The sequence below is a fragment of the Melospiza georgiana genome, chromosome 1 (genome assembly GCF_028018845.1).
Source record: "Melospiza georgiana isolate bMelGeo1 chromosome 1, bMelGeo1.pri, whole genome shotgun sequence".
In the NCBI taxonomy this organism is placed as follows: domain Eukaryota; kingdom Metazoa; phylum Chordata; class Aves; order Passeriformes; family Passerellidae; genus Melospiza; species Melospiza georgiana.
In genome coordinates, this window is record NC_080430.1 from 150,374,452 (window position 1) to 150,401,498 (window position 27,047).

General features: G+C 38.8%; 1 protein-coding gene across 3 annotated transcripts in view; it reads right to left on the bottom strand.

Annotated features, from left to right (window-relative positions):
- TRAPPC9 (trafficking protein particle complex subunit 9) overlaps nucleotides 1-27,047 on the bottom strand; it is a 451,106-nt gene that overhangs the window by 398,114 nt on the left and 25,945 nt on the right. For all 3 annotated transcript variants that reach the window (XM_058033362.1, XM_058033351.1, XM_058033367.1), the window contains exons 9-12: nucleotides 26,591-26,734; nucleotides 12,078-12,204; nucleotides 8,420-8,565; nucleotides 2,944-3,029 (exon numbers count right to left, since the gene is read on the bottom strand). In XM_058033362.1, coding sequence (XP_057889345.1) covers nucleotides 2,944-3,029; nucleotides 8,420-8,565; nucleotides 12,078-12,204; nucleotides 26,591-26,734 — 503 coding nt within the window. The remainder of the gene's footprint in view (nucleotides 1-2,943; nucleotides 3,030-8,419; nucleotides 8,566-12,077; nucleotides 12,205-26,590; nucleotides 26,735-27,047) is intronic.

Here is a 27,047-nt window from a genome sequence, read left to right on the forward strand (position 1 = left end):
TTAAAGTCCCAAATCAGGAATATGCATGACAGGAAATTAACAGTAAAAACAAGAAAAATGGGCCAAGATCCTTGAGAACAATAAAATAAAATAACAAAAGAAAATCAATTGTTCAGGGTTTATCATCAGAGCAATACTAATCAAAGTCTTGTGTCCACAGTCTTATATCAAGCCTAGAAATTCAATGCCTTTTACTTAAGCACACCTCAATTAACCTGCATGGACTCAGCATTAATACTTCAATTAATGAAAAACTCTGGAAGCCTTTCCATGGGGAATCATTCTCCTTAACAACCTGTGCTCAATGCTAACTTGTTTACCATCACAACAGAAATTCAACAGAGACACAGTAGGAAAAGTACCATGGCCAAAAGCTTGGATTTCATGTAACATGAAATGAGTAATTTATCAGAACAACAAATCTAAATTGAGGGAAAGGGGAAAATTTAAAAAAAATAAAGACTGTAGATTTCAGTACAGTTATATATTGGTGAATGATGGAGCCTGGAAAGGACAAAGGAAAATTAAAGCAAGCAATGGAAAACTCAAAGATGACTGGAAACAAGCCGGAATGATCTTGAAAAGGTGAGGTGCTGAGTCAGGCAAGAGGAAAAAAGTCATGGGAAAAACAAGTTGAAACTGCCACTAAATGACAGAAAAGGACACACTTGCTATGAAACTGAGTCAGTGAGAGTAAATAATCTGAAAGAATCTGATAGGTGATGAGAAATCAGACAAGAAAAGGGTATGGGAACGGCAGGCATGGGTACATGTTAATAATAAAACACACCATTTTAAAATATTAACCAGCACTCTGAATTATTAAAATGAAAACAGAGGAGTTTATTCTTATGATGAAGTAATGCCTATTCCCACATTCCAGAAAATTCACAGATGAGACTGGAAAACCAACAACTTAGGTTGGAAAGAAATTGTAGAGGTCATCTTGTTCAGCCCAGTGCTCAGAGCAGGGGCAGCTTTGGTGGTAGTTTAGGTTTTTCACATCCTGATCACTCAAGTTTTAAAGATTTCTAAAGATGGAGGTCTCAGGTTCTCTCTGGACAAGCAGTCCCAGTGTATGATCCCCTCCTGCTTGGGAAAAGGGAGTTTTTATCAGGGAGGGAAGTTTCCCAAGGCTGCAGCTCATTCCCTGGCTCTCATCCTCTGGGAAGAGCCCAGCTCTTCTTTTGCTGCACTTTCCCATTTTGGGATTGAGCAGAGCAGTAGGAATCACCCCAATATTCTTCTCCTCTATAGGCTGAACAGATGTCAGTGTTTTTGTCATTTGGGGAGCTCAAAACTGGCTTCAGTTCCAAAGAAATTATCTCTGAAATTCCAAATCAATGGGAAAAAGCACTCTCCTCAACTTGCTACAGTCTTGATAAAGATACTAATCTACCAAATCAATCAATTTCTCCAAGTGAGGAGGAGAATTTCTCAAAGCACTGACTAGAGTTGCATTAATCACTTCAAAGATTTGCATCTGGTTGGCAAATTAATTCCTCTTGTGCTTTCCACTGGAACTGGAATTCAGTGGTAATTCCAAGACAGAACTTCACCACAACAGCATTAAAGAGAAGTATTGGTGCTACTACAGTTCATTTGCTCAGGGAATGGATATTGTGTAGATCTACACAAACAACTGCATTCTGAATTCTTGAGTGCATGGAAGCACTCAGAAGGAATTTCCTCATTTAGAAATTTTCCAAGTTTTTTTAATATATAACAACATCATTACTTACACAATACCAATTGGACTGTAAATCAAAATGTTCTTAATCAATTAATTCCCACAGAGACCCTTCTGATGTGCAGCTTTACAACTACTTTTTCTATAAAACTCTAAAAAATTTAAATACTTCTGTGAGGGTGAGAGGAAATGTTGCTAGAGAAAGTGGCATGTTAGCTTCCAAGAATTAATTTTATTGTGCTATAAAAACAAAATCTTTGGGCACGTTCACTTCCCATGGAAAAGCACTTTATTATATGTGGTTTATTATCAGTAATTTAGGTCAGACTAGACACTGCAGTAGACATATCAATAAAAATAAAACCCAAACAAAAATCATGAGTAAACAAATGTACACTGATTCAATTAGCTTGACAGAACAAAGGGCTCTAAGAGATGTGATTTATATTTAAAGCAATACTAAAGGTAAAAGTATTTAACATAAAGGAAAATGCTGGATTAGAACTGAGTGGATATTAAGTTGGTCTGGTAGTTACAGAACTTTCAATGTTTAAATTGATCACAATTTTTAAAAATCCTGTTAGATGGAATAAAGAAAGAAAAAACACAATTTCCCTTTTTTCAGGATATACTGCAAGCAGCCAGCTGAAGTAGAGAGCTTAGGCTTGATCCTTCTCACCTCACCTATTTCTCCAGTGGTTTGGCCTTTTTTTTTCACTTCCTTCTGTTCATCTGACATTAGAGTGTTTTGAAATAACATAAATCACTGGGAACAAGAAGTCCAGGAGCTGAAGTTTTTATTAAAACCCAAAGCTTCTCAGATCTAAGTATTTTAGTTCATCAGGTTTTTTAATTGTGGTCAAAATGGGAATTTGAAAAGCAAGGATGAATGCAGACTTTTAAACAACAGTAGCAAGGGTACAATAATCATTAGGTTTTGGGTATAATTATTACTTGAAAACCACTCTATGTAAATCATGTAGCAGGAGTTTTATTCAAAACAGAAATGTACAGAACTGATTTATGGGTCAGTGCCAGTAAAGCATTTAAACACTCTGAGTTGCAGAGATTTTTCTTTTCAATACCTCATCACCAAAAATATGAGAAAATTGATTAACACCACAGTGTTAAACTGAGATTATGCTGGTTTAAACCATATTTAAAGAATATTTATACAAAAACATATTCGAAAATCCAAATGAGATTTTTCTTCAGAAAAATAGCAGAAAGAGAAGATTTAGGAAGATGCATACCATGTTTTCTACTCGGAGCTCAAAAGGCATAGGGTTGTACACCATCAGCTGAACTTCACACACATCTCCCTGGACCCACTGGAAATCTGCAAGAATAATCACAAAATTAAGGCAGGAATTACCTAATCACAGGCTTATAAACAAACAGCAGCAGCTGAGCTGTCAGATTGCTATAATACTTAATATATCTCTATAATCTTCACAGTCCAAGTCCTGCTCAAGAGCATTGTGTGACACAAGATGTAAATCCCAGGCAAAGCAAGAGGTGAAGGGACTGGAAATGTTCATTAACACAGCAAGAGTGCTCAAAGAACCAATGCTTCATTGGCAAAATTAACTCATGCAGCAATTCAAAACACTGCTTCAACACATCCTTCATGTTCAACACTTAAAGGTTTCCATAATTGGAGTTTTGTAGAGTGCACATGGCCTTGACATTGGAGACCTGGAGAAGAATCAGCCAGGTAAGAAATGAACACAACAGGAAGAAGGAAACCACAAGTCCTCATACAGGCACAGCTGATTATATGGAGTAAATAAAGAGACAGTGAAGTAAAGTGGGCCAGGTAAAAAGATGAACTTGCAGTTTATATCTTAGCACAAGAGACAAGTCAACTTTAAAGATACTTCACTCTGCCAATTTTAATTTTTTTTTGAGTTTTGTAATTTAAGGAGATGAGGCTGGACTAGTGGAAGGTGTCCCTGTCCATGGCAGGGGAGGTTGGAATTGGATTATCTTTAAGGTCCCTTCCAACCCAATCCATTCTGTAATTCTATGGTTCTGTGGCAGATCATGGAGGTCAGAAGCAGAGATGCAAATTTTGAGCAACCGTTCAATGCAAAAAGATTATTTTATATCAGCACTTCATAACCTTTTCAGCCCTCAGGTTTGTGTCTACCTTCCAAATTTCTCACAATGAACCACATGCACCTGAAGTGCAGACTTTAAACTGAATGTGGCAAGATTCTCCCTGCAAGCTGAGGATTTGCAGTCCAAGTAAACAAAAGGTGGTTTAATTACATTTGTTAAATAAATCATGATTATAAGCTAAATTATAGCATACAGGGATTAGTTCTTACTAGTTTACCTAATGATTTTAACATACATTGCTAACAATTTTTCTACTAGGATATCAAGAAATGTCCAGTAAAAAACCTGGATAATCAATATTAAGACTTTAATGCACAGTTGAAGCAATCTGTACTCTAATTGTACATTCACAATCATTTACTTTCTGATTACATTTTGCAGGCAATATTAGAGAGCTCAAGGGAGATGTACTTAATGCAAATGTTTAACTCAAATTAATGCTAGTGGAAATTAAACACATACATCCACAGATGTTAATGGGTGATATTACTGTGAAACCTGAAAAGCAAAACTGTTGATTAAAACAAAACATTCACATTCACAGTGGTATGAGATGTTCTCCACATTTCATATTTAATTGCTTATTAGTGTCCATGATGTCTTTTACATTCTGCAGCCCCCAAAACAGCCAGTGACTGCTCTGCACAGGTACAGAGTTAAACATTGTGGATTCCTACAGCAACAGAGGCATCTGCAGGAGCACAGCAGCCCTGAATCTCCACATTCTAACAATCACTACACTGAGGAAAGTTCTGAAAGCACAGCACCCAACAGGGCTCTCCAGGCCCAGGACTCATCCCTCCATGATTCATTTGTGCCAGTGATGTCAAAGCTTGGGACTGGGCCAAAGCTTCCAGCTGGTGTTTGTTCCTCATGGTGTGGGCATCAGGGTAGAAACATTTCAGGTGTGGTACCTTGTGGCCAACACCTGGCGTAGCAGATTGAGGGATCCCATCAGGATCCTCAAGATTTGGCACAAAATCCCATTGCTCAGCACTGGGGAGCCTGGTTTTCTCCCTTTCCCCCTTCCAAGCTAGTTCAAAGCTCTGTCAGCAAGCACCATTGCTCCTGTGCTAGGACTCCTTTTCCCATCTGAGAAAGGCTCATCCCATCAGGTGTCAGCAGGCCAGGTGTTGATAGATGGCCAAAAAAACCCACATTTTCCCATTGACACCAACCTTGGAGCCACACATCAATGGAGCTGCCTGTTCCTATCATTGTTATTCCTTGCTTCTGGAAGGATGAAGGAAATCACTCCCTGTGCTTCTGATCCCTCCACCCAAGTCCCAGGGCCTTGAAGTCTCTTTTGATTGGTGTCAGACTTCTCTTTGTTGTTTTGTTGCTGCCAGTCTGAGCAACCAACAGCAGACAGGAATTAAAGAGTCTTTCTAGATGGAATTTTCTAGGGATGTCCCTGACCTGAAACCCTGGGAGACAGCAGACCTCCCCTGAGTTGGGTCAGGTCTGCACATGGGGCTCTCTGCTCCCCTTAGAAGGGAGGGAGTCTCCTGTGAGGATCACCCTTCCTCTCCTGCCAGCAGAGGAGGTTGTGATGCAGGGTCCACGTGGTGCTGCTTTAGGAGGCCCCTCTGCCCCAGAAGGACCCTCAGCCACCTCATCAGTTGTTTGGCCTTCTCATTCCAGGGCCTCACCCCTGTTGTAGAAGGTGCCAGTCCTACTTGTAACAGGAGGAGGAACCTTCCTCCTGGTACATGCAGTGACCTGGTTCCATCCTTCCCCTGTAACAGACCCCTGACTGACAATCCCTCCACTCATCACCCTGCTGGGCTCTGAATACATGTGCTTTGGGTTCTCAGTGTCCATCTGCTTTGGGTTCTGAGAGTCCCTCTGCTTTGGGTTCTGAGAGTCCATCTGCTTTGGGCTCTGAGTACACCTGCTTTGGGTTCTGAGTCCATCTGCTTTGGGCTCTGAGTACACCTGCTTTGGGTTCTGAGTCCATCTCCTTTGGGTTCTAAGAGTCCCTCTGCTTTGGGCTCTGAGTCCCTCTGCTTTGGGTTCTATGAGTCCATCTGACTTGGGTTCTGAGTCCATCTGCTTTGGGTTCTCAGTCCCTCTGCTTTGGGTTCCGAGTCCCTCGCTTTGGGTTCTGAGTCCATCTGCTACTCCACTGCACAGAGAGGGAGGTGACCACTCTACTCCACCCTGAGCTTGTCAGGCACAGCTGTGTCCAGCTGTGGTCCCCACAGCTGGGAGGGACACAGACAAACTGGAGAGGATCCCAAGGAGCACCACAAAGGTGGTCAAGGACTTGAGGACCCCCCTGATGAGGGATATCCCCTCTAGGGTGAAGAGAAGGCTCAGGGGCAATATCATCACAGTATTTCAGAACTTTGAGGGCTGCATAAAGACAACAGAAGCTCTTTCCTCACAAGGAGCCATAGGAAGACCAAGGATAACAGACACCAATTGGACTGAAACAGGTTTTATTTTCTTACTAATTTTTTTTGTTTTGTTTCAGTAAGAACAGTGATTCTGTGGAACAACCTCCTCAGGGACAGGGTGGAGTCTGAATCAATGGAGGTTTTTTGAGATGAGATTGAAATCTCCTATGAAAAATGTGCCAGGGCAGGGCTACAGAATTGTTCCTTGGGGGAAAAGGTTTTGAAAGGCAAGGTAAAATGAGCCATATTTGTACCAGCTAATACAGGTATGACAGAGCTGCTGGATTTACTAACAGAACTGTATTATATATTCTTGCTGCTTTAGACTATCAGCACTCAAAACCAACAAAACACTTCATGTCAAAAATCAGGAGGTTTATTTTTTACAACTAGCATGCTATTAAAGCAATTTAACTACAATATAATTATCCCTGTTATTTTTTCCAATCAGAAAAGCTTATCAAGTTGAAAGCTGAAAACATTTCAAGATTTTCTAAAGGGTTTTGTTTCCCTTTGGTTTGTCAGCAGTGCCTGATTTCCTTTGCTGCAAAACAATAATTTAACCAAAATATGGAGTACTATCTCCATGTAAGACAAACAGTTCATTTGTTATTCTGGTTTTTAATTAATGTTAAATCCATGCCATTAAATTACTCTCATTAATTTCAAACTTAATAAATTTCTCAGCTTCTTTCAAAAGAAGTATCTGCTTTTATTGTGTATTTTCTTTTGTTTGCTGAACTTTGAAACATTAGAGGCTTTTAGCAGGGACTGCAGTGTTTATATACTTCAAAAGACAAATGCTGTACAGGATCAGAAGCAATCAGACATCTCCTTAGGCTAAATAAAAACCTAAAAGAAGAATATTCAGTGTAAAATGTAAATCTCTTACGGTACACAAAGCACCAAACAAATGTTAACCAGTTCAAAAATGCAGGTTCCTTTTGTACCCATCAAGGAATGAGGATATTGCTTTGTACAATTATGTGACAAAACTGGGAATGAGGTTTTATTTAAATGAAAAAAAGACGACACAGTATAGCTAAGAGATTAAATGGTGAAAATTTAATATTAATTAAACTTTCAATGAATTATTAAGAGAAATGAAGAGAGCACTTTAAGATGTTCCCCTACATGCACATTTTTTCAATTTATCCTTTAACTAATTCTTCTTAATCTTTTTTTAATTTCTTAGCCTTTCTCTTTTGAAATCAAAGTAGTGCTGCAGCAAAGTCACACTGAGCCAAGTGCACCCAAACTGCCAGATCATCATCCCTGCTCTGCACATCCCAACTGTTCCTGTTTCAGCTGTTTATTGAAAATACACATCACCATAAACCCAAGTGGAAAATGTGCATGTTCTTCTCAGGGTGAGGGATTTCACCTTATTGATAACCAGGTCCTCAGGAGGGGCACAGACCATTTTTGTTGGAAAGAGGAAACCACAGAGATTCTTGGAGAACTGACCCTGCAGGCAGGCACAGTCCACATGAACAAGGAGCCAAGTTAAAACATCCTGCAAATTTCTGAAGTTTTTACAATCAGTTCTGTTCCACAGTCACATAAATCTTTTCTGTGCTGACACTGATGCCTCTGGTAAAAATTATCACATGTGATAGGCACAAAAGCTACAAAAAGAACTACCAATATTTGTAACTTAATCCAGGATTTAAACAAACTTCTAATCTTTTTCCAATGGCACAATTACTGCACTGAAAGGCTTTATAATCTTTATAAAAAGAAAATTACTAATATTCCTAACAGGGTATAACACCTTTTCCTGGCTGACCTGTCCTTGAGTAAAAGGGACCAATCAGACAGTTCATCACTCTGAGTTTATGTTAAATCAGAATAGGAAAAGGAAAAACCACAAAAGTGCATTTTCCTCAGGGCACTGAAATTGTGGTGGCTGCCAAGCAGAGCATGTCAGAACTAAGTTTTCCTTGAATTCTCTTTTGTTTGAGAAAGAAATAAAACTAGTTTATCTCTTCTTGAAAAATCAATATTACCATATATGAGACTTTATTCCTCTTTTGAATATGAAACTGTGCCCCAGAGAAAAAAAGATTTGTTCCTTAAGGACTTGAGGCTAAAACACTGATTATCTGAAATGAAAGACAGCAATGTTCAGGTTTGCTTTCCTTGACCACAGAAGATTCTCTAATTTAACAAAAGAACAGAAAATACTGTAAATTATTCTTACCTATTTTCTTATTTCGTTCTTCCCCACGACTGTGAGCAATAATTGGAGAATATATGAAGGGGCTTTTGGTTGACACATTCTGACCAAGTAAACTTTTCATTTTGTGAGGTCGGAGACTGGTTGGGAGGTTCAAGAGCTTCACAGATCTGGTGAGTAAAAATAATTTGTAATTATTTCATTTATTCTATTTTGTACCAGGTGACTGTGTTAAAAAAGAACTGATAAATATGAAATACCAGTCTGAGAATAAAATATCTGAAATGCAACACTTGAAGCAAACATTTACAATAAAAAAGGAAGAAACATCAACCCAAAGAAACTGCAGTTTCAGAAAGCTCTCAGAAAATAAATAACAAAGAAAAAAAAATCTTCTTTAGAAACAACAAAACCAAAACTAGCCAAAACAGTGATTTGAAATCCAGCTATTAATTTTTGAGTACAGACTGAACCACAACGCCAGTGCAGAAAGCAGCCAAATATTCAACTTAAACCCAGACTAGAATCCAGACAAGATTTCACTGGGCAAGACAAATAAAGAAAATTCTCCACAGTGAATAAAGCTGATTTTAATACAGTGAAAATGCAGAGTTGCTGCTGGAAAGAAGAAAATGTCCCAGAAATTTGAGTGGGTTTGTTAAACAACCAGAAAGCAAATTACAAATAGAAAACAAATGATCTATTAGATTGCATCCCTGCTAGGCCCAATTCCTACAATGCCATGCAGGGAAATCAATGCTCTTCCAATGCTCAGGGGAAAGTAAAGACTAAATTGTGGGCAGAAGAACAAGCAATAAATTGGTGGATATTCAGTAAAATCAGCAGCATTCTATAAACCTGTAGGACACCTAATTACTTCAAATCAGGAACTCAGCACAGCAAAGAACAGATATATCAGTATCACACTAATAGAAAGTAGACACACTCAAGAAACCAAGATAATGTGTTTCTGCTGAAAAATAATGCAGCTGTGAGAGTAGCACTACACTGACAACTTCTCTCTGTGGATAAAAACACCTGATAAGAAATTACTAAATAACACTAAAAGTGCGTTGAACAAGAAATAAATCACATCCATATGTTACATGTTGGTGATAGTTAATGTCAGCATCAAAATCATATGTAAAATTACAGACAATGAGCCTGAGGAATAAGAAGGAAACTGTAAAATACCTCTGATATTTCATATTTTAAAATTTCTTCTATAGAATTTTTCTACAAATAAGAATGCAACTTAAAACAAAAATGTGCATTATACTTATTTGAGGAAACAAACACTGAATTTGATGTAGAGGTAATAAAAAGGAATTTTATTTTATATACATAGCAAAGTGCTTTGGCTCCTTTGTGGTTATTATATAAATACTGGTGGATAACCTGCTTTACCTGAATGCATGACAGTGGAAGGAATGTTCCTCAAACATGAATCAGAGAGCTGTACCCTCACAGGTCAGACATAGAAGAGAGCAGATTTTTAATACCTTTGTGTGAAAAGCTTCAGTCATGTCCCCTGGCCTGACACCACTGAATGCAAATGAGTGACAATTAAGAATTTCTAACTGATTTCACTAGCTACCCAGAAGATCAAAATCCTGTATTTGGAAAATGTTAATTAAAAACAACCTTGCTTAGATGGGAAAGGAAAAATATTATTTTTTTTTAATAAATCTCACTACACTAAGTAAACAGAGGGAAGGGGAAAAAATGGCACTGAGTCAATTTGAAGTAGTAAGAAAAATGTGAAGACAACTAAAAGCAGCAGTGCTAAAAAGAAAGAAAATTTTCTGCTTTTAAATATATTAGTAAGACAATTACCTTTAACATAGGTAAATTATAAAAATGGGAATAGTGCATTATTTAATCTGAGAAAATACCAGATGATGATTTTATATTGAACATGAGTAATAAAATATAAAGATTTTGCCTTGCCAAATCTCTTCTATTGCCTTTAAAGTACTGGGGAGAAAAGGTAACATTGCAACTGTGTTCCTATTTCACTGTGGCATTTCCATGTCTGACAGTATTTTGATTAAGAAATTCACAGCGAAAATAAGCACCCCACATTAAATGGATTAAAACTCGTAGACCATGAAATGCCAATAGTAAATAGAAATCATCCCCATCAGTAAATGAGTGTTTCTACAGGGCTCTAACATGGATTGAATCATAAGCTGAGGTTATTCAACATTCATCAAAATGGCATTTCCACACATTTATAATTGATGTCACAAAAATTAGCACAATCTAGCTCAGAGAGCTCTGCAGTCCAGCAGCACAGCTGGTTCCAATGGGCTGGGCAGCTCTACAGCACCAGATCTGCTGGGCAGATGGAACCAGAGCCTTTATATCTAAATTCAACTAACATTTTATTGGAGCACAAATTTTTATTACTATGGCTTTTATAGAAATTTTAACAGACAAGAAGGAGGAGAGGAGCAGCAGTCCTTAAATGTTAAATAAAGTTGATGCTGGGTTCCTTGCCCCATGGCAAAACAGGAGCTATTCCCAATATTCCAAGCACAGCCAGGTCAAGACAAGTAGATAATGTAAGTGGATATGTTTGTCCCCTTCTCTCAGCATAAAAAACATTTTAATTGACATGAAGTCTTTCCCACTGAAGTCTTGGGAATCTCTTGCCAGAGTTCTGACTGGGCTCTTCTTCCAGACTCTTCTCCCAGGTAACAAGCGACAGGATAAGAGGAAACGCCCTCAAATTGCGCCAAGGGAGATTTAAATTTGGTCTTAGAAGAATTTTCTTCATGGAAAAGGTTGTTAAGTATTGGAAGGGGCTGCCCAGGGAGATGGTGGAGTCACCATCCCTGAAAGTGTTCAGAAAATGTGTGGATGTGGCATCTGAGGACATGGTTGAATGGTGGACATGGTGGTGGTGCTGGGTTGATGGTTGGACTTGATCACCTCAAAGGTCTTCTCCAAGTTTAATCATACCATGGTTCTATGATGCTATCACTACATTCATTACTCCCATGAAGGAGGATTCAATCAGTATTTCCTCCATTTTCTTCACTATTCAACATACCTCTTCTGGATTGGAATTATCTTTCCTTCAAAAAGAAAATATTCCCTTTCAGTCTTCTATTATTGATACCCAGTGGCTACTTTCTCTCTCTCTGATTCTCTCTAATGCCATGCCAGGCTTCAACCTGAACAAGTTGTTATTCATTGGCCTGACTGCAGGATGTGCCTGAATGGAACTGAGATTTAGAACAGGCCAGTGAAGGTCCCAGCTTGAAAATGCAGCATCTGGAAAGGGAGAGGTACAAAAAGCACCATTTCCAGGTGAGTTCCAAGCTCTGTGGATGAAAACTGCATCCAACTCATGGACTTTCAGTATTGAAATGATCAAGTACTCAACTAAAATCTCAGCTGCAGCAAAATAGCTTCCTTCAATTGAATAACAAACTGTTGAAGGACAGTTCTTCAAAAAACAAAACTTCTCTCTTTCTGAAACTAAAGGCCACAAAGTATTTTCTGGTCAAAGGCTCTATTTTAGATCAAGAGCTTCTCAAAACAATTTGACATTTTGACATTTTTCCATGTTCCTGTGATCCACATGCATAAAGTGAGATGGCTGCATCCTTTCAGTATCCTTTAAAATTTGACAGGTACTGTGAAAAAGCTAAAGATTGTGTTTTGGTCTTACTTCACAATAGGCAATTTGGTGAAGGGAACAGGAGGTAGCTTCAAACCATCTGGAAGAGTGATGACTTCCATTGTCCCAGGGCACTTTGCCGTGTAGCTTTCCAAGCTCTGCGTGACATCTTTCTTTTCTAGAAAATAAAAGTGGAAAACAATTTCAAACTCACATTTAATTGAGACTATAGCCTTTTTTTTGTACAAAATAACTCAACTGGCATGCCAGCTAATTTCTGCATTCAGCACTTGGAGTAATGTTCAACCTCGACAGATGGATCAAATATAATTAAGTGACCCTAAGCAAAAGAGTCTTCTGGATTTCTCAGAATTTTTCAAGTGTCAGTCTATACCTACTTTTTGTTAGGGTTTTTTATTGTCAAAATACAATTTTTTACCATTCTACCTATTAAATCTATATATCCAAACAAAACAATCAGCCTCACACATATTAAGGTTATTAATAATAGCATTGTATGGGAACAAAGACTGCTCTGAAATATTAGATTAAATAATATCAAAGGCAATGAAGAGAAACAAATTACTTTGGATGTTAACTTGTGTGAAAACTATCTAATCTTCAAAATAATTACACTGTGTTATGCTACTAAATCATAACAACGGGAAAGAAAGATTTTCTTTGGCTTTGCTTAAAAATACAAGAACATTCAAACAAATATATATTATTTGGGTTATCTTCAAGAATGTACAATGATTGCATATTAGTTTTATCCAGCAATTATTTTCAATAATACATAAAACTGTGTCTCCAGAAAAAAAATAAGTCTCTTTGGAAATATAAAGCCTCAACACAAAATTGTATTTGATCTTCACGGTGCCTTCCAACCCAAACCTTTCTGCAATTGTATGAATCCCTATTTCTCTGATGAAATGAAAGACTGCAAATAGAGAAAAGTCTGGCAGTGTTTGTTTAGAGGGGAGAACGAGGCAGCTGAAAAGATCTTGTTTAAAAGTGAATATTCAAAGAGTGTTGGAAGGAACCTTAAGGTCCAACCCCCCTGCCATGGGCAGAGACACTTTTCGCTAAACCAGACTGTTCCATGTCCAACCTTCCACCAGGCTGTTCCATGTACGTGCTATCAACAGAAATAATTATTCAATATCAAAACTGTATCAGGAAAATACTTAAAATATCAAAATACTCAATGATAAAACTCAATAGGAAAGGGAAGGGTGATAACAATTAGCTATCAGTAGTAGTACTACCAGAAAAACCTGCTTAGAGGTGTACTGGGTATGCAGCAAGGTTTTGGTAGCAAGGAGTGGCCTCTGGGAGAAGGCACCAGGGTATTCCCATTCCAGACAACCCCAAAGCAAACCTGCTGCTGCCCAGAGCTGGGCCAGTCAGTTATGCTGAGAGAACACATCTAAGAAAGGGTAAAAAATGCTCACAGCAGCTGTGAGAGGGAGGAGTGAGAAAAATGGGAAAGAAACATATCCTGTAAACCATGCCAAAAATACCAAAGCCTGCCCAAAACACCATCTTGGGCCTTGAAAAGCACAAACATCCAGCAATGCTTGTGCTGCCCACACCAATCCAGCTCAGTTTGTGAATTCTACAGCCACAAGGAGTACACACTCCTTCAAAGCAAATCAACATTGATTGTAATCCCCTTCACTATGGAATTAATGGCACATAACTGACAAATTGCCTTGCTCATGTCTGTGTTTCACTGAGCCATTCTCCACTTTTTAATTGCCTGTAGGGAATGCTCCCAAAATCCCATTAATTAGACATCCATACAGACTCAGAGAAGCACAGCACAGGCAGGAGTTGTAGTGGTTCAAGGCTGAGTATTACCATCAAAATTTCAGGTTATTTGCCATATTATGAGCAGGGGCACACAGTGCAAGCAGAATCCACCCAGATGGAAATGTTCACAGCTACCAGGAATGATGAAGGTAATGCTTCAGCATCTGCTTAATTGTGCTTGAAACCAAAGGTCTGCCATGCCAGAGCACTGCCTTTCATTCCCTAGTGTGAAACACTGCCAGTTACTGTTCTCAAAGAAAGCAGGCTGCCATTTGCAAGAATTTGTTTACAGATTTTTGAATCTTATGGTTATTTCCTGGTAGCAGCTCCCCATGCTTTCCATGAGAAAAAAACCAAAAAAAACCCCAAACCAAACCATTTTTCCATGTTGATGTGGTGTGAAACACAGCCTTAAACATGCCAGGCCAGCAGCTCAGTTCCTTTTTCTTAGCACCACATCTCAGCCAAGATGCTGAAGGAATCCACATCAGCAGGACACCATGGGAAGCATTCACAATGCAAAAGAGCTGCCTAATCCTGCCCAAGAGCCACTTCTGAAACCCAGCACTGGAACCTTCTCCCTCGAGGAGCACCTCAGCTCCCTGACCTCTGTGCCTTAATGGTTGCCAAAAACCTTGTCAAAACCAGGACAAACCTGCTACAGAGATTGCAGCTCTGAATTCTCACAGCTTCTGGCTGCCTGACATCCTGATCTGACAGAACCTCCTGGCAGGAGCCACTGAACTCCTCAACCTCACTCCTGACCCACAGTGAGGAGATTTCTGTGATTGTTATCACCAGCACTTACCTTTTTGAAAAGAAGAGACAAAAACCAGCTGCTCTTGGAGGTCTTTACCCACCTGGTGCCTTCATGCTCATACAGCAGGAAGGCAATCACCATTTGATCCTGTGACCTGAGAATTCACCTCAACAGCTTTAAAAGCCTGTCCTGCAGCTGGAAGCACTACTGGATGCTCTTGTGTAGGTATTAGAGACTCATTTACTGAGTGAGGAGTGACAGCTTATTTTCTCATCTGGATTAACTATGTTCACATTTTTTTTTGCCCTCACTTTCTCTCCAGACTGACTGAAAGCCCAGGATCACAGAATGGCTGTAACCAAATAAAGCTGAGCAAAGCCCCTGGCAGCACTGGCATGTGAGCACATTCTGCTCAGTTTGTTCAGTATAACCCCACTGCATTTTCCCCATTTCATACCAAATTGGCTTTGACTGCTTCTCACAACCAAAAAATTTGCCATTTTTTCCCACCCATACTCTTAGAATTACATTGCTCAACTACTTCACCTCAACATAACAAGCATTGTTTTTGTGTCCAAGCTGCTTCAAACCTTCTTCTAACATGAGAACACAAAAATCTGAGAGCCTCACATGCACAGTCAGAAACCATTAGTGATTGAAAGCTACTAAATGTGAAAAAGACAAGACTTTCTGCTCATTTCACAGTCCTGTGGAGCAATATTTCACAATAATGGAGCCATTGAAAAATCAGACCAGGACAGGACAGAAGGTCAGTTACAGACTGATGTTTTTAAGCACTTCAGTAACTGTGATTTAACAGTGTAACACAAACAGCAGTTCATGTCTTGGCAGATAACACAGAAAATTGGAAGAACACAATTGTTGTAACTGTGCTCTTGAATATTTGAAGAAATTTAAAATAGCTGTACACTACCCAAGGCAAAGAACAAAACCACAACATTTGTTCTTTGGCAACAGTTGGCTGATGTTGAGTTGATCAAGTCACAGTGAACCCTGCAGGACAATCTACAGCCAGGTGAAATAAAGAAAGGGAACATTTCCTGTCTGACCCACCAATCCCACTGCAACAACTTCATTTCCTTATGGAGCTCACTAAAATATTGAAAACAAATAGCTCAGCACCTTCTGACTCCAATTTTACCTCAGTGATAGGCCCAGAATCAACATTTTAACAAAACCCCTCATTGCCCAGGGTGCTTAGTGCTGGCTGAGCTTTCTCCTCCCTTGAAGACATCAAATAATGGTCACAAAGGAGAAGTCTGAGGAGAGCTCCTGCAGCAGTCCTGACCCAGCTCTCTCAGGACAGACTCAAACATCTCCTTAATGAGTTGACAGAAATATATAACAAGACAGAAAAGGCAGTCTGATGACAGGAAAAAAAAAAAAGAAAAAGAGAAAAAGCAGTTTTTGCACCCATAAACAAATATGGCCTTCCAGTGCATGGAGGGAATGTACAAGAAAGATGGAGAGAGACTTTTTACAGGAGCATGTAGTGACAGGATAAGGGAAAATGGATTCTGACTGACAGAGGGCAGGTTTAGATTAGATATTAGGAAAAAACCTATTTTCTGAGTCTGGTAAGGCTCTGGCACAGGTTGCCCAGAGAAGCTGTGGCTGCCCCATCCCTGGAAGTGTTCAAGGCCAGGTTGGACGACACTTGGAGCAGCCTGGGACAGTGGAAGGTGTTCCTGCCCAAAGCAGAGATGATAACTTTAAGGTTGCTTCCAACTCAGACTATTCTGTGCTATTTCCTTCACACACCCACACAAAATGAGAATTGCTTGGTGAGCCCTAGAGAAGTCCATGTCTACTTCCAGGGAAATCTCCAGTCTCACTCTGCCATGAAAATGCAGTGTACTCTTTAAACTAAAGAATTTCAAAAAGGCCACAAAATACATTAAGACCCTCACAAAAGCTGCAGTAGGAATTGATTTTTCACAGACAGCAACAACCACACAGCTTTTACTCTGCAGTTAATCAGATTGCAGGGGGTGTGCAAAGCTCCTCAGCCTTTCAGGCAGTGCCTGAGCTCTGGTTTGGGCAGGGAGCACCACATTTGTGTATTCAGGGCATCCCCCTTCCCCAAGCACAGAGCCAGAGGTGTGAGCAAAGCACCTGGGCAGGACCTGCAGGATGAATCCACTCTCATCACCAGGGCTGGAACTGAGCAGACAGAGCAGCTCCTGTCCCTGCAGGCAGCACCCTCTGCTTCTCCACCCAATTAACCCTCACAGGGATTGGGGGATGGCACTTTCTACATTTACTTTCTACCATTAATATTTTTCTGAAAAATACATGGAGCAGGTAAGCACAACTTCAAAGTGCTCAGAAATCTCCTACTTGAACAAGCTGCTTTGACAGGAACACGGGAACCCTGAGGGTTCATCCCATTGCTGCAATAAATGTGTGTGTTCCCCACAGACTCCAAAGCTTTCTTAGGGAGAAAGGCACTGGCAGCCACCAGAGAGTATGAATTCCATTTCTTTAAGAAATCAAGCAACATAAATCACTAAATAAACACAGCAGAGACTAATAAAATTCACTGTTTGACACAGAGAAGAGCAGAAACTAGAAGAAAATAATTAATCTATGCTATGAGAGAGTTAGATCTGCTTTCATGAACAGAGCATCATGAACTGTATCAGAGACTGACTCCACCACACAAAGGATTCAGTTATTGGCTGTGTAATAGCTCATCTTTGAAAAATAAGTTCTCAATTTACTACTAACTTTGTGGAAAGGGGAAGAAAATATTTTAGACACAAATAAAAATAGCTGTCTTTTAGAAGCAGAATGTTTTCCACTTCTAAAAAGACTGCCACAGAGACAAAGAATAGGAGGAGACTAAACACATCACAGTCTTCCGTTACCTATAAAACCCTTCCAAGGGTTTTAATAATTGTATAAAATTCATACACATGAAGTCCCAGCCAGTTTGCAGCCAAATATTTCTATTTAAAACCTGACTTGAAAAATTGACATAGCTGAAAGACAGTTCATAAAAGACACCATCAAAATTTCAGTGTCTGGTTCTCCATCATATCTCAGAACTTCATATCTGCATACTTTCAATACTAAAAAAATACATTTTGTACACACAATATCAGTATATAAATCACTGAAATCAATACTAATTTTTTCATGTTAAGGAATACCAGGAGTCCCACCATTACAAAAAGTGGAGTAAATTAGACATAGATAACTTCTCTAACAATAAATGAAGTTCAGGACTGCTGCAAAGCTGCTCATGGGCAAGGCAGGTTTTGTAAATATTCCCAGATACAATGGTGTAACTGATAAACACATCTGATTCTGGATTTTATGTGGAAGAAGCAGAGGATGGAAGGGACAACACATTGATTTTTGCAGAACATTTTCCCCAATATACTGTTATGCACAGGAATTTGGCCAGAAAGGTTTATCAGGATTCAAAACTTCAATGCCTCCACCAGTGATCTAAACTTGCTTCAGAATAGGATGGTTAAATTGCTGAAAAAACTGGGAAACTGGCTGAAAATTTAAAATGAAGACATGTCAGCTCTCTCTCCAAACGTACAGTTGATTTTTCCCATCCCTCTGTAAAAACATTGCTTCAGTATCACTCCCACCCCTCTCATCTTCCCCTGGCACATCCAATCCCACCCAATGGACATCACATGGGGAGCTCACTGAGGTACAGGGATGATCCATTTTTAAACATGGATATTTCTCTTTCCATATAAACTGCCAATTTCAACAGCAGCCTTGACTCCAGTGCTTTAATTTGAATTTAGGGTGAGAGAGCAGTATTGAGTCTGTTAAATGTCATATGAAATATATTTGAAGTTTAGTAATATAGCACTTCCTAAAATAGCTTCCTTTGGTACAAAAAAAAAAAAAAATAGCACTTAATAATACAGCACAAATTCTTCATGTCTTCATCTGTCCAATTGAAGTAGCTCTTCCCCAAAGGAATTTCTTTTTTTTTTTTCCTTTTTTTTTCCTGGAATAAAAACCTTGCAATGTGCCTCCATTTGCACACCTGTATATTTTCCCACAATTAATTGAGGGAAATCACATTTCTTCAAGATCAGAGGTACCTACATGAAGACAGCAATTTTGGACTAAAGCTCAAAGACTTCATTTTGTTCATGAGTGACCTTAAAGAATTAATAGCAAATTTTTGCCATAAAAAAGCACTATTTTACTGTAACAATTGATCTGCTGATCACAGCCTAAGAATCTGGCTATGGCATTGGCTGGAGTTTTGTCTGTACCTCACTGACACACAAGTCTAAGCAAAGACAAATCCTGTGTGAGACTTTCAGGCTGTCTGTAATGCTAAATATTTGATTCACAGTACATTATTTTTGTCATATAACATATGACTTTAAAATTTGTTGTGTTTCATATTTAGTGCTATGCAAATGAATTTGAATCTTTTATTCCTGTTGCTAGTTTACTCCATTTCATTCAAACTTTAAAAAAAAATCAGAGTCTAAAAGACATGTAATTCAGGTAAATAAATTACACCCACTTAATAAAGCAGTTTGAGCAAAGCTATTAAATAAGTTGGCTTGTCTCTACAAAACACAAATTCCAGGGAGACATTCTAAAGTGGGGGGTTAAAAAAAGCAGGAAGAAGTGTAGCAGGAACACAGCAGTGCTGAAGTTTGACAGCACAGAACTGATGAAAACACAGAAGCAGATGAAAAGCAGCAGAAGTCACAGTGCCATGATGAATGAAACTTAACTGGCTTCTAAGAAGTCTCCTTCTACTTCAAATAAAATCTCCCAAGTCTTTTATTCCAACACATCAGATAGCATTTCCATTCAGGCTTTTTTTAATATATTCATTCTTAGACCACACTGTGCCACTGCTATACATCAAACACACAAGGTGACAAGTCTGTTTAATTACATTTTTATACATATATATACACACATATACACTTATTTATATATAAGTACACAGGCAAGATATGGCATTAAGCTGAAGCTGTGAAATATTTCAAAGTAATGGCTAAGAACTACCCAGGCTGCTATAAATATTCCCTGGTAATTACACTGTAGATTTCCATCTTCATCCTGAAATCAGTCAATTTGAATATTACCAGACCAACCAAAGTAGCTCCCTTTTGAAAGGTTTATTGGTTGGGCAAAACCAACTTGCAGGTCTTTGTCAGCTGAAATACAACACAGTGCATTAAAACCAGTTCATCAGGGTCAGTAAAGTAAACCTCACTGTAACTCTGAAGTTTACATCAAGTTTTAATTTGCACTAAATTCTCTGTTCAGTCTGATTAAAGCATCATTCTCTTTACCCCTTGCAGTCAGTAACATTTACCTTTCCAAAAATGAATTTACACACTACAGATGATCTATGCTGCCCTAATTTAAATGCAATTTAAAGTATTTTAAGCATTGCAGAACAAAAGAAGCTACAGAGCAGAGCAGTTGTGCCTTCATTGCAGAGCTTGGGGATTACCTGGGACAGCACCAGCAGACTCTGGAAGAGCAGGAGTCCAACACAGGATCTCTTATCCTCCACTCTCAAGTAACATCATCACAATCAAGTCTACTCTAGAAATTCTAAATAACCTTGGCTCGGCAACAAATTGTGATATTGTCACTTGTGCAGTTTCCTAATAGCTGACATCTGCTTTGACAAGTGCAGCTTTGGGCTGGGGTAGAGTTAATTTCCTTGACAGCAGCTGGGCTGGGGCTGTGTTTTGGGATTTGTGCTGAAAAGTGTTGATAATACAGGGATGATTTGGTTATTGCTGAGTACATGGCTGGGAATCTCTTTCCTCAGCACCCCAAACTCATTCACTTACTGTTTCTAGCTCTTCTAATCATTAATGAACCAACATACTCATAAATGTTTTTGTTGGGTTTTTTTTTAATTCAGGAATACTATATCAACTAAATCACACTCATTTCAGTGCTCCATCATTCCTTGACAATAAATCAGGCTTCAAAGATGCTCCAACCTCTTCCTATTAAATCACAATCATCCACATACCTACCAGTATTTACCAGAGCTTCTTATAATGCAACCTGTACTGAGCCAAATTTATTGAAGCCCAGAGGGCTTCAAAGGATGGAATTTGGTTTCCCTCACTTCAAGAGAAGCATCCATGACCAGGGTCACTTAGTCAGTACTGAGAGGGCCACAGATGTGTAGGGGGAGTGATGAATCTTGTAAAAACAATCACTGCTGTGGCCAGGGTCACTAGGAAGACTGTGACACAGATATATCAGTTGGAAGAACTTCCATCCCTCTTGAACTCTTACAAAAACACAGCAATGCACTTGCCATTTGTAATTCTAAAGTGAGGATAAAAACACTTTAAGAAATTAACTGCAACTGTAATTCAGCTGTTTAAAATTAAAATGCTTTTAGTGCCTTTGAACCTTATCTGGTACCTGAAATTTATTACTGTTCATTTTACAGTTCAGATCACTCCCCACCATAAACCACCTCTAATTACATTTCAAAATAATTTCCCAGATTTATTCTCTGTAGAGGAAGGAGCAGCCTTGGAATCTTCTTTCCTAAACAGAAAACCTTGATCCAAATGTTCTGATACAGCTCAATCTTCCCTGAGTGTCTCTTTCCATACCTCAATTATCTTTCAGCTCTGGCAGGCTTCCTGCTTCTGTGTGAAGTTATTATTTTTCATGACTTGAGCAAGTTACACCTTAAAATCTTTTCTGGGCTTATGTCTTTATTTGTAATATTTATAATCTTGTTTCCTCTAACCTAAATATAAAAAACAGGAAAAAAAAAAAAAAAAGAAGAGCAGCATTATGAGAATAGGCAGGAGAAATGGCAAACAGAGGGGAGAAATGGTGAGCAATCAGCTCACACTGAAATGAGCTGAAATTCTCAACAACTCTGGCTACAGCTCAGAAAACATGGGGGAATCAGAAAGTCACAGCAAGATTCGAACAACAGAACAGGAGGCAGTGAGGTGAACAGAGTGACAAGCTGCTCCAGCAGTCCCTCAAAAAAAAAAAAAAAGCCATTTTAAATTGTTCCATGCCCAAAAGTTATTTATGGGCTCACAGGTTATTCCTATCCCCTGCTCCAGTGAAATTCATTTACCCCAATCTCTGTGGGGAGATAGAACCCACCAAATTCCTGCACAGCTTCACTTCATTTTCCCAGGTTTGGATGGAAATTCAGGACATTACAATTTTAAGTAAAGATCCTCAGAAACCAAGTCTGGTCCTTATTGCTGCTTGGCAGGAGGGCTACAAAGGGTTAAAGTCATTCCCACATTCACTTGTGGCCTAGCTGTCAATTTTCAGGAGCCCAGTTTAATATTCTTCTTTATTTTCCATACTTCCACATAGCAATTTGAAATTTAAATGACACTGAGGGAATGCATATGCAATCTGTTCTATAAATAAAAATGTCTAAAATACTGCATAATTTCCTCTTCCAAAATGCAAGATGGAAAGACATATTTTAAGAGTTGTAAGACACCACGTCTGACATTACCAAATTACACTCAGTCCAGGTTTAGCCATAATTCCTGAAGATGAACAAGGTTTGGGGTTTCTTTCTTAGATCAAGCTCATAAATTCTTTGCAGAGGGCACAACCTCACCCTGCCCAGCTGATATTTCACCTGAGCACAGCAGGCTGGAAAGGAGAAGGTTCCAGAATTATGGAATGGTGTGGAAACCCTCATATTAATGGTGTGGAGACTCTCAGCTACCAACCAGTCCAAGCTGTCAAGGCATCAAGGTGGCCTTCCCAGCCAACACTGGCAAGTCCATCCCAACTCATCTACAGGATGAGGGGAACTGAAACAGCATTCAGCAGAAATTGTGGCAGAAATTCTTCACTAGTTACAATGATCTCGGTCCAGGCTGATAATAAACATCTTTAAGAAACATGATTCAAGAAACAACCACACAGAGGAAGGACAGACACACCAGGATGTTCTGGGAAGTTCTCTCAAGAATAAAGAATCCAAATCCTCGATCAACAGATGAAGAATTACTTCTGCATGTTTAATGCAGATCATCATAGAGTCAGCAGTTTAATTCATTGAGTACATGACAGAGCAGTGGAGAGCTCAGATGTGAAGGCTGTCACCTCACCAGAAGACTGCAAAGAACTCAAGTGCAGCAACAATAACCATGGGACAGGAAGATCTTGGCAGAGCTACACTGATAAATATTTCCTAAACAACAAAATAGATGAACCTTGAAGATCTTTTAGGAATTAGCCCACAAAACAAAGTATGGAATACTTTTACTCCTAGTTCCATCCCATGCTATACATTGTGAATGAGAAAACCACCCCAGAACATGGAGATCCCTGCCAGCAGAGGCAAACAGCAGGAATCCTGAAATCCTGGAAACCTGCTGAATGTCTGAAAGAACATGAACTTGCAGGGGTGAGGGACTGTTCTGATCTGCTCCAGCTGAAGAGAGACAAGTTTTGCCTTGATCCACAAATGCAGGAAGGAATTAGGTTCTGAACATACCGAAAAAGAAGATTAAAACACAAACAAATGTTGGGATCCAAAGTGACAACTCAACTTCATTTCTTCATAAAGGAGGAAAGAAGGAGAAAACAGGAAAGTAGGAGAATGCCAGCAATGATGCTGAGAAGCACAGGAAAGGGTTACCCCAGCATGGCCCCAGCACTGCTCACCAGGGCCATGGGAGAAATCCCTGGCATGGGGAATTCCCCAGGTCCCTCCCAGAGCTGCCCAGCCAGGGGGCAGAGCCAGGGCAGCAGCACCAGCAGGGTGGAGCAGCCTCACAGGATCAGCCAGGACAGCAAAGACTCCAACACTCTGTAGACCTCACAGATTTTTGGGCACTTACTTAGAGAGGATTTTGTGAGTGGCAACCTCACATCCACCTCCCAGAACAGCACATCACTGGTGACCTCCATCTCTGCTCCCCTAAAATCCACTGGCTGCTCCTTGGTACCCAGGCCAAGTTCACCTGATGTTCCCAAAGTTCATTCCTCCCTTCCCTAACAGATCAACATCAAGGTCTTGCAGTGGTCTGCAAACAGGTGCTTCATTTTCTAAAAGAAAGCAGTTCAAAGCTTTCACTTTCAAACCTCAAATCTTCAAGAGGCAATGGAGAAACATTCCCAACTCTGTATTCATTCACCACAGCCTGCCTGGTGGGTGGTCACATTTCCTTAGCAGCTGTCTCCATATAATTCTGTGTTTAGAGAGGCCCTAACAGATGAGCCAACACAGAATTATTTGCACTCAATGCAAGCCACAACCCATTTAAATTGTATTAATAATATCAGTGAAGAGCCACAGTAAAATAATTGGCATTTTTTTCCAAATATCTGACATTACTCAATTCAAATTCACTGAGATGTACTCACAGTTTTGTTGCAAAAAGCATTATGCAAAAGATAGGTTCAATTCCAAGCAACTTTGCAACTGCACATTTTAATTCTTATTTAAAGAAAGTGATTCTTAAGGGCTTGTTACCATTAAAACATAATAGCTTGAGATTAGAGGTTTTACACAGAATTTAGTACCTCTTTTTGCTTTGCAGAAGACTGCATTTTACATATTTATGCAACTAAATAGCTTAATTTTAAATCAAACTTTTAGTTTCCATGTTGTTAAAATAGTGACTGACATCTCCCATTTACTTGATGATATTCTTTATTTAGATTTGCCATGCTGCATGGTTGGAGATTCAAGTAAATTCAAGTAAACATAGACAAGCTGTATTTTAAAATGTGTGTGATTCAATTCAAACATTAAATTTTGTTTTAAACACAAACCAGTTTAGACTATGCATTTGTGTTCCATTAATAGAAGCAAGAGTTTCTAATTAATAGATCTAGATTTCATTGGAACAAATAAATCTCAGCAGCTGAGCTTCTAATTGGAGAATAAATCAGTATCTCAGCTTCAACTGAACTAGTAAATGAAGAGAATTAAATTTAAAAATGAGAAAATGTTCCTTTTCTCTGTCTAGAGGCAGCTAAATCTGAGAGAAAAAGGGTTAGAAGGTCAAGCTCCAGAGACAAATGTTTAGCTGGTAACTTCCTCTCAGCTTAGGAGTTTTCACTTCTGTTTATTCTAATTTTAAAAATTAACTGCAAACTACCCAAACTTTAAATACAAGGGTTTAGCAGATAATCAGTAACAAGCTTTAAAAATATGAAGTTTATTTAGGAAGAAACACATTCAAGCGAAAACTGACTTCCCAAAAGACTGAGATTTTCTTCAGCCTTAGAACTGGTGACTTTCTATGCAGCACAGAAAAATATGAAAATCTGAGCACTCTTGAACTCCAATACCACTGGCATTAATTCTGTTTTCTAATTAAACCTTCAATTAATTAACAAAACCTGGAAATTTCAGTCATGTGGCATCAGAGAAGAACTCTAATGACACCTTTTTAGCAGTTTATAAGGGAACTGTTCACAATAAGTAAAACTGTAACTTAATCCTCTGCCTTCAATTCTCTTGCTTTTGTCCCTTACTACAATTCAAGATTAAAGGTTTGTTGGTTTATTTTTTCCTAACATTCCAATATTTTTATAAGAACTATAAATTTAAAGTAATTTTCTATGCTAAATGGTCCCCTGCACAACATCAGGTTGGACTTTATGATCTTGGAGTCCTTTTGCAACCTTAATGATTCTATGGTCACACACTATCAATCTCAGCAGAGTTACCAAAAAAATACAGGCAGAAATACACTTCTGGCATTTCTTATCAATAAAAGACACCAAACTCAACAGCAAGTTCTATTTTGGATGTATTCAGGAGAGAAGGAAAGAAAAATATTCAACTGTGTTTCAAACATATGGGAGAATATTTAGTTTGATTTTTTTCAAAGGCACTAAGCATCACAGTTATCCTAGGCCTTAGGACACTGGAAGCTTTACTCAGACACACAATGTCTGAAGGCAAAGAACACAGAAGATTCTTGTCTTTGGGAGTTCTAACCTTCTTAGGATTAGGGATTAACAATATCACACGTGGAAATGCAGAGTGGAAAAGTTTAAAACCTTGTCTTCAGCACAACTTTCCATACATAAATCAACAAAGCTCCACTGTAAGTCCTGGAAAATCCAAGGACCTTTTAACAGCAAATAAGATCTACAGGCAGAAAGCAAATTTATTCCAGTTTATCAGTTCCTCTTCTTCCTCCAGCATTGATTTGAGCCACTAAACAGAGGGAATAAAGCAGGCAAATACCTAAAATTTGCCAATAAAATTCTTTGCTGTAGGAGTTACTAAGGGGAGACATTTGGCTACAACAGAAGAAGAAAAGAAAAAAAAACAAAACCCTATACATTTTACTTCCATCCTCTTATTGTAAACAAAGGAGTAACTGGGAAAAATGCATTTTTTTACCTGGCTCACTGAGAAGCAAAACTAAATTTTAAAATCATTTAGTACTCATTAAATCATTGATCTCATTAAGCTGGGTGATAAACAAGTCACTATGGAATATTCTTTTTCCTAAGAAACTTAATACAAAATAACTGTTGTCACTTTCGGCTTTTTCAGGTGATTCTGTAAATGTTACATGGTCCTACCCCACAGAAGGGTCCTCACACACATCATTCCCATTGCTGAAAATCATCCACAGACACATTCATTGCATTGTCAACCTTTGACAAATCAAATCCTGTTAAATATATTGCTGAATTTAAAAAAATAAATAAATAAAGTGCAGAATGTAGAGGAACTTAAGGGCACTGTCCCAGTTAAACACTGCTTAACTCAGGTCCATCACATTCAGTTTCTAAAAGTTAGAAACACAGAATGTTTTGGGTTGGAAAGAACCTTAAAGATCATCTAATTTCAATTCTGTTGACTGACTACCATCAACAACCCACTCAGACATACACAGAACTCCACAACTTGCCTGCTCTACAAATTAATTGTATTTCAAAAGAGAGTCACATTATTTGATTATGGATCAGAAGAAAGTGCAAATATCTGCTCCTTTAAAAGCCCTACCTTGGTCAGAAAGGAAATCCAGCATGGTCTGGAGCAGGAAGGAGAGGTGCCTGACACACAGGGCAGGGTTGCCCATCCTCCTGGAGGCATAGACCAGCTCATGAAGCAGGCGCATCTGCACTGCAGCCCATCCCCTGTGAGTTCCTGGGGAAAATGCAGGTAATATATCATCATAAATCATTATATTTCATGTATTTTAAACTTGGAAATCATCACTAACACATTGGTTTTAGCTTTCTTCACATGCTAAGCTGTAATTTTATGGCACTCAAACCAATCACCCAATGGCTGTTACAAAATCCAACCCTTGTACTCAACACAAAAAATAGGATTGTTGTATTTGCTTGAATATCTAAACATGAAATCAAGTTTTCTTTTATATGCTTGTCTATTCACTGATAAAGATACAGTTAAAATTCTGAAGATGAATTTAACACTTCCCAAAAACAAAAATGAT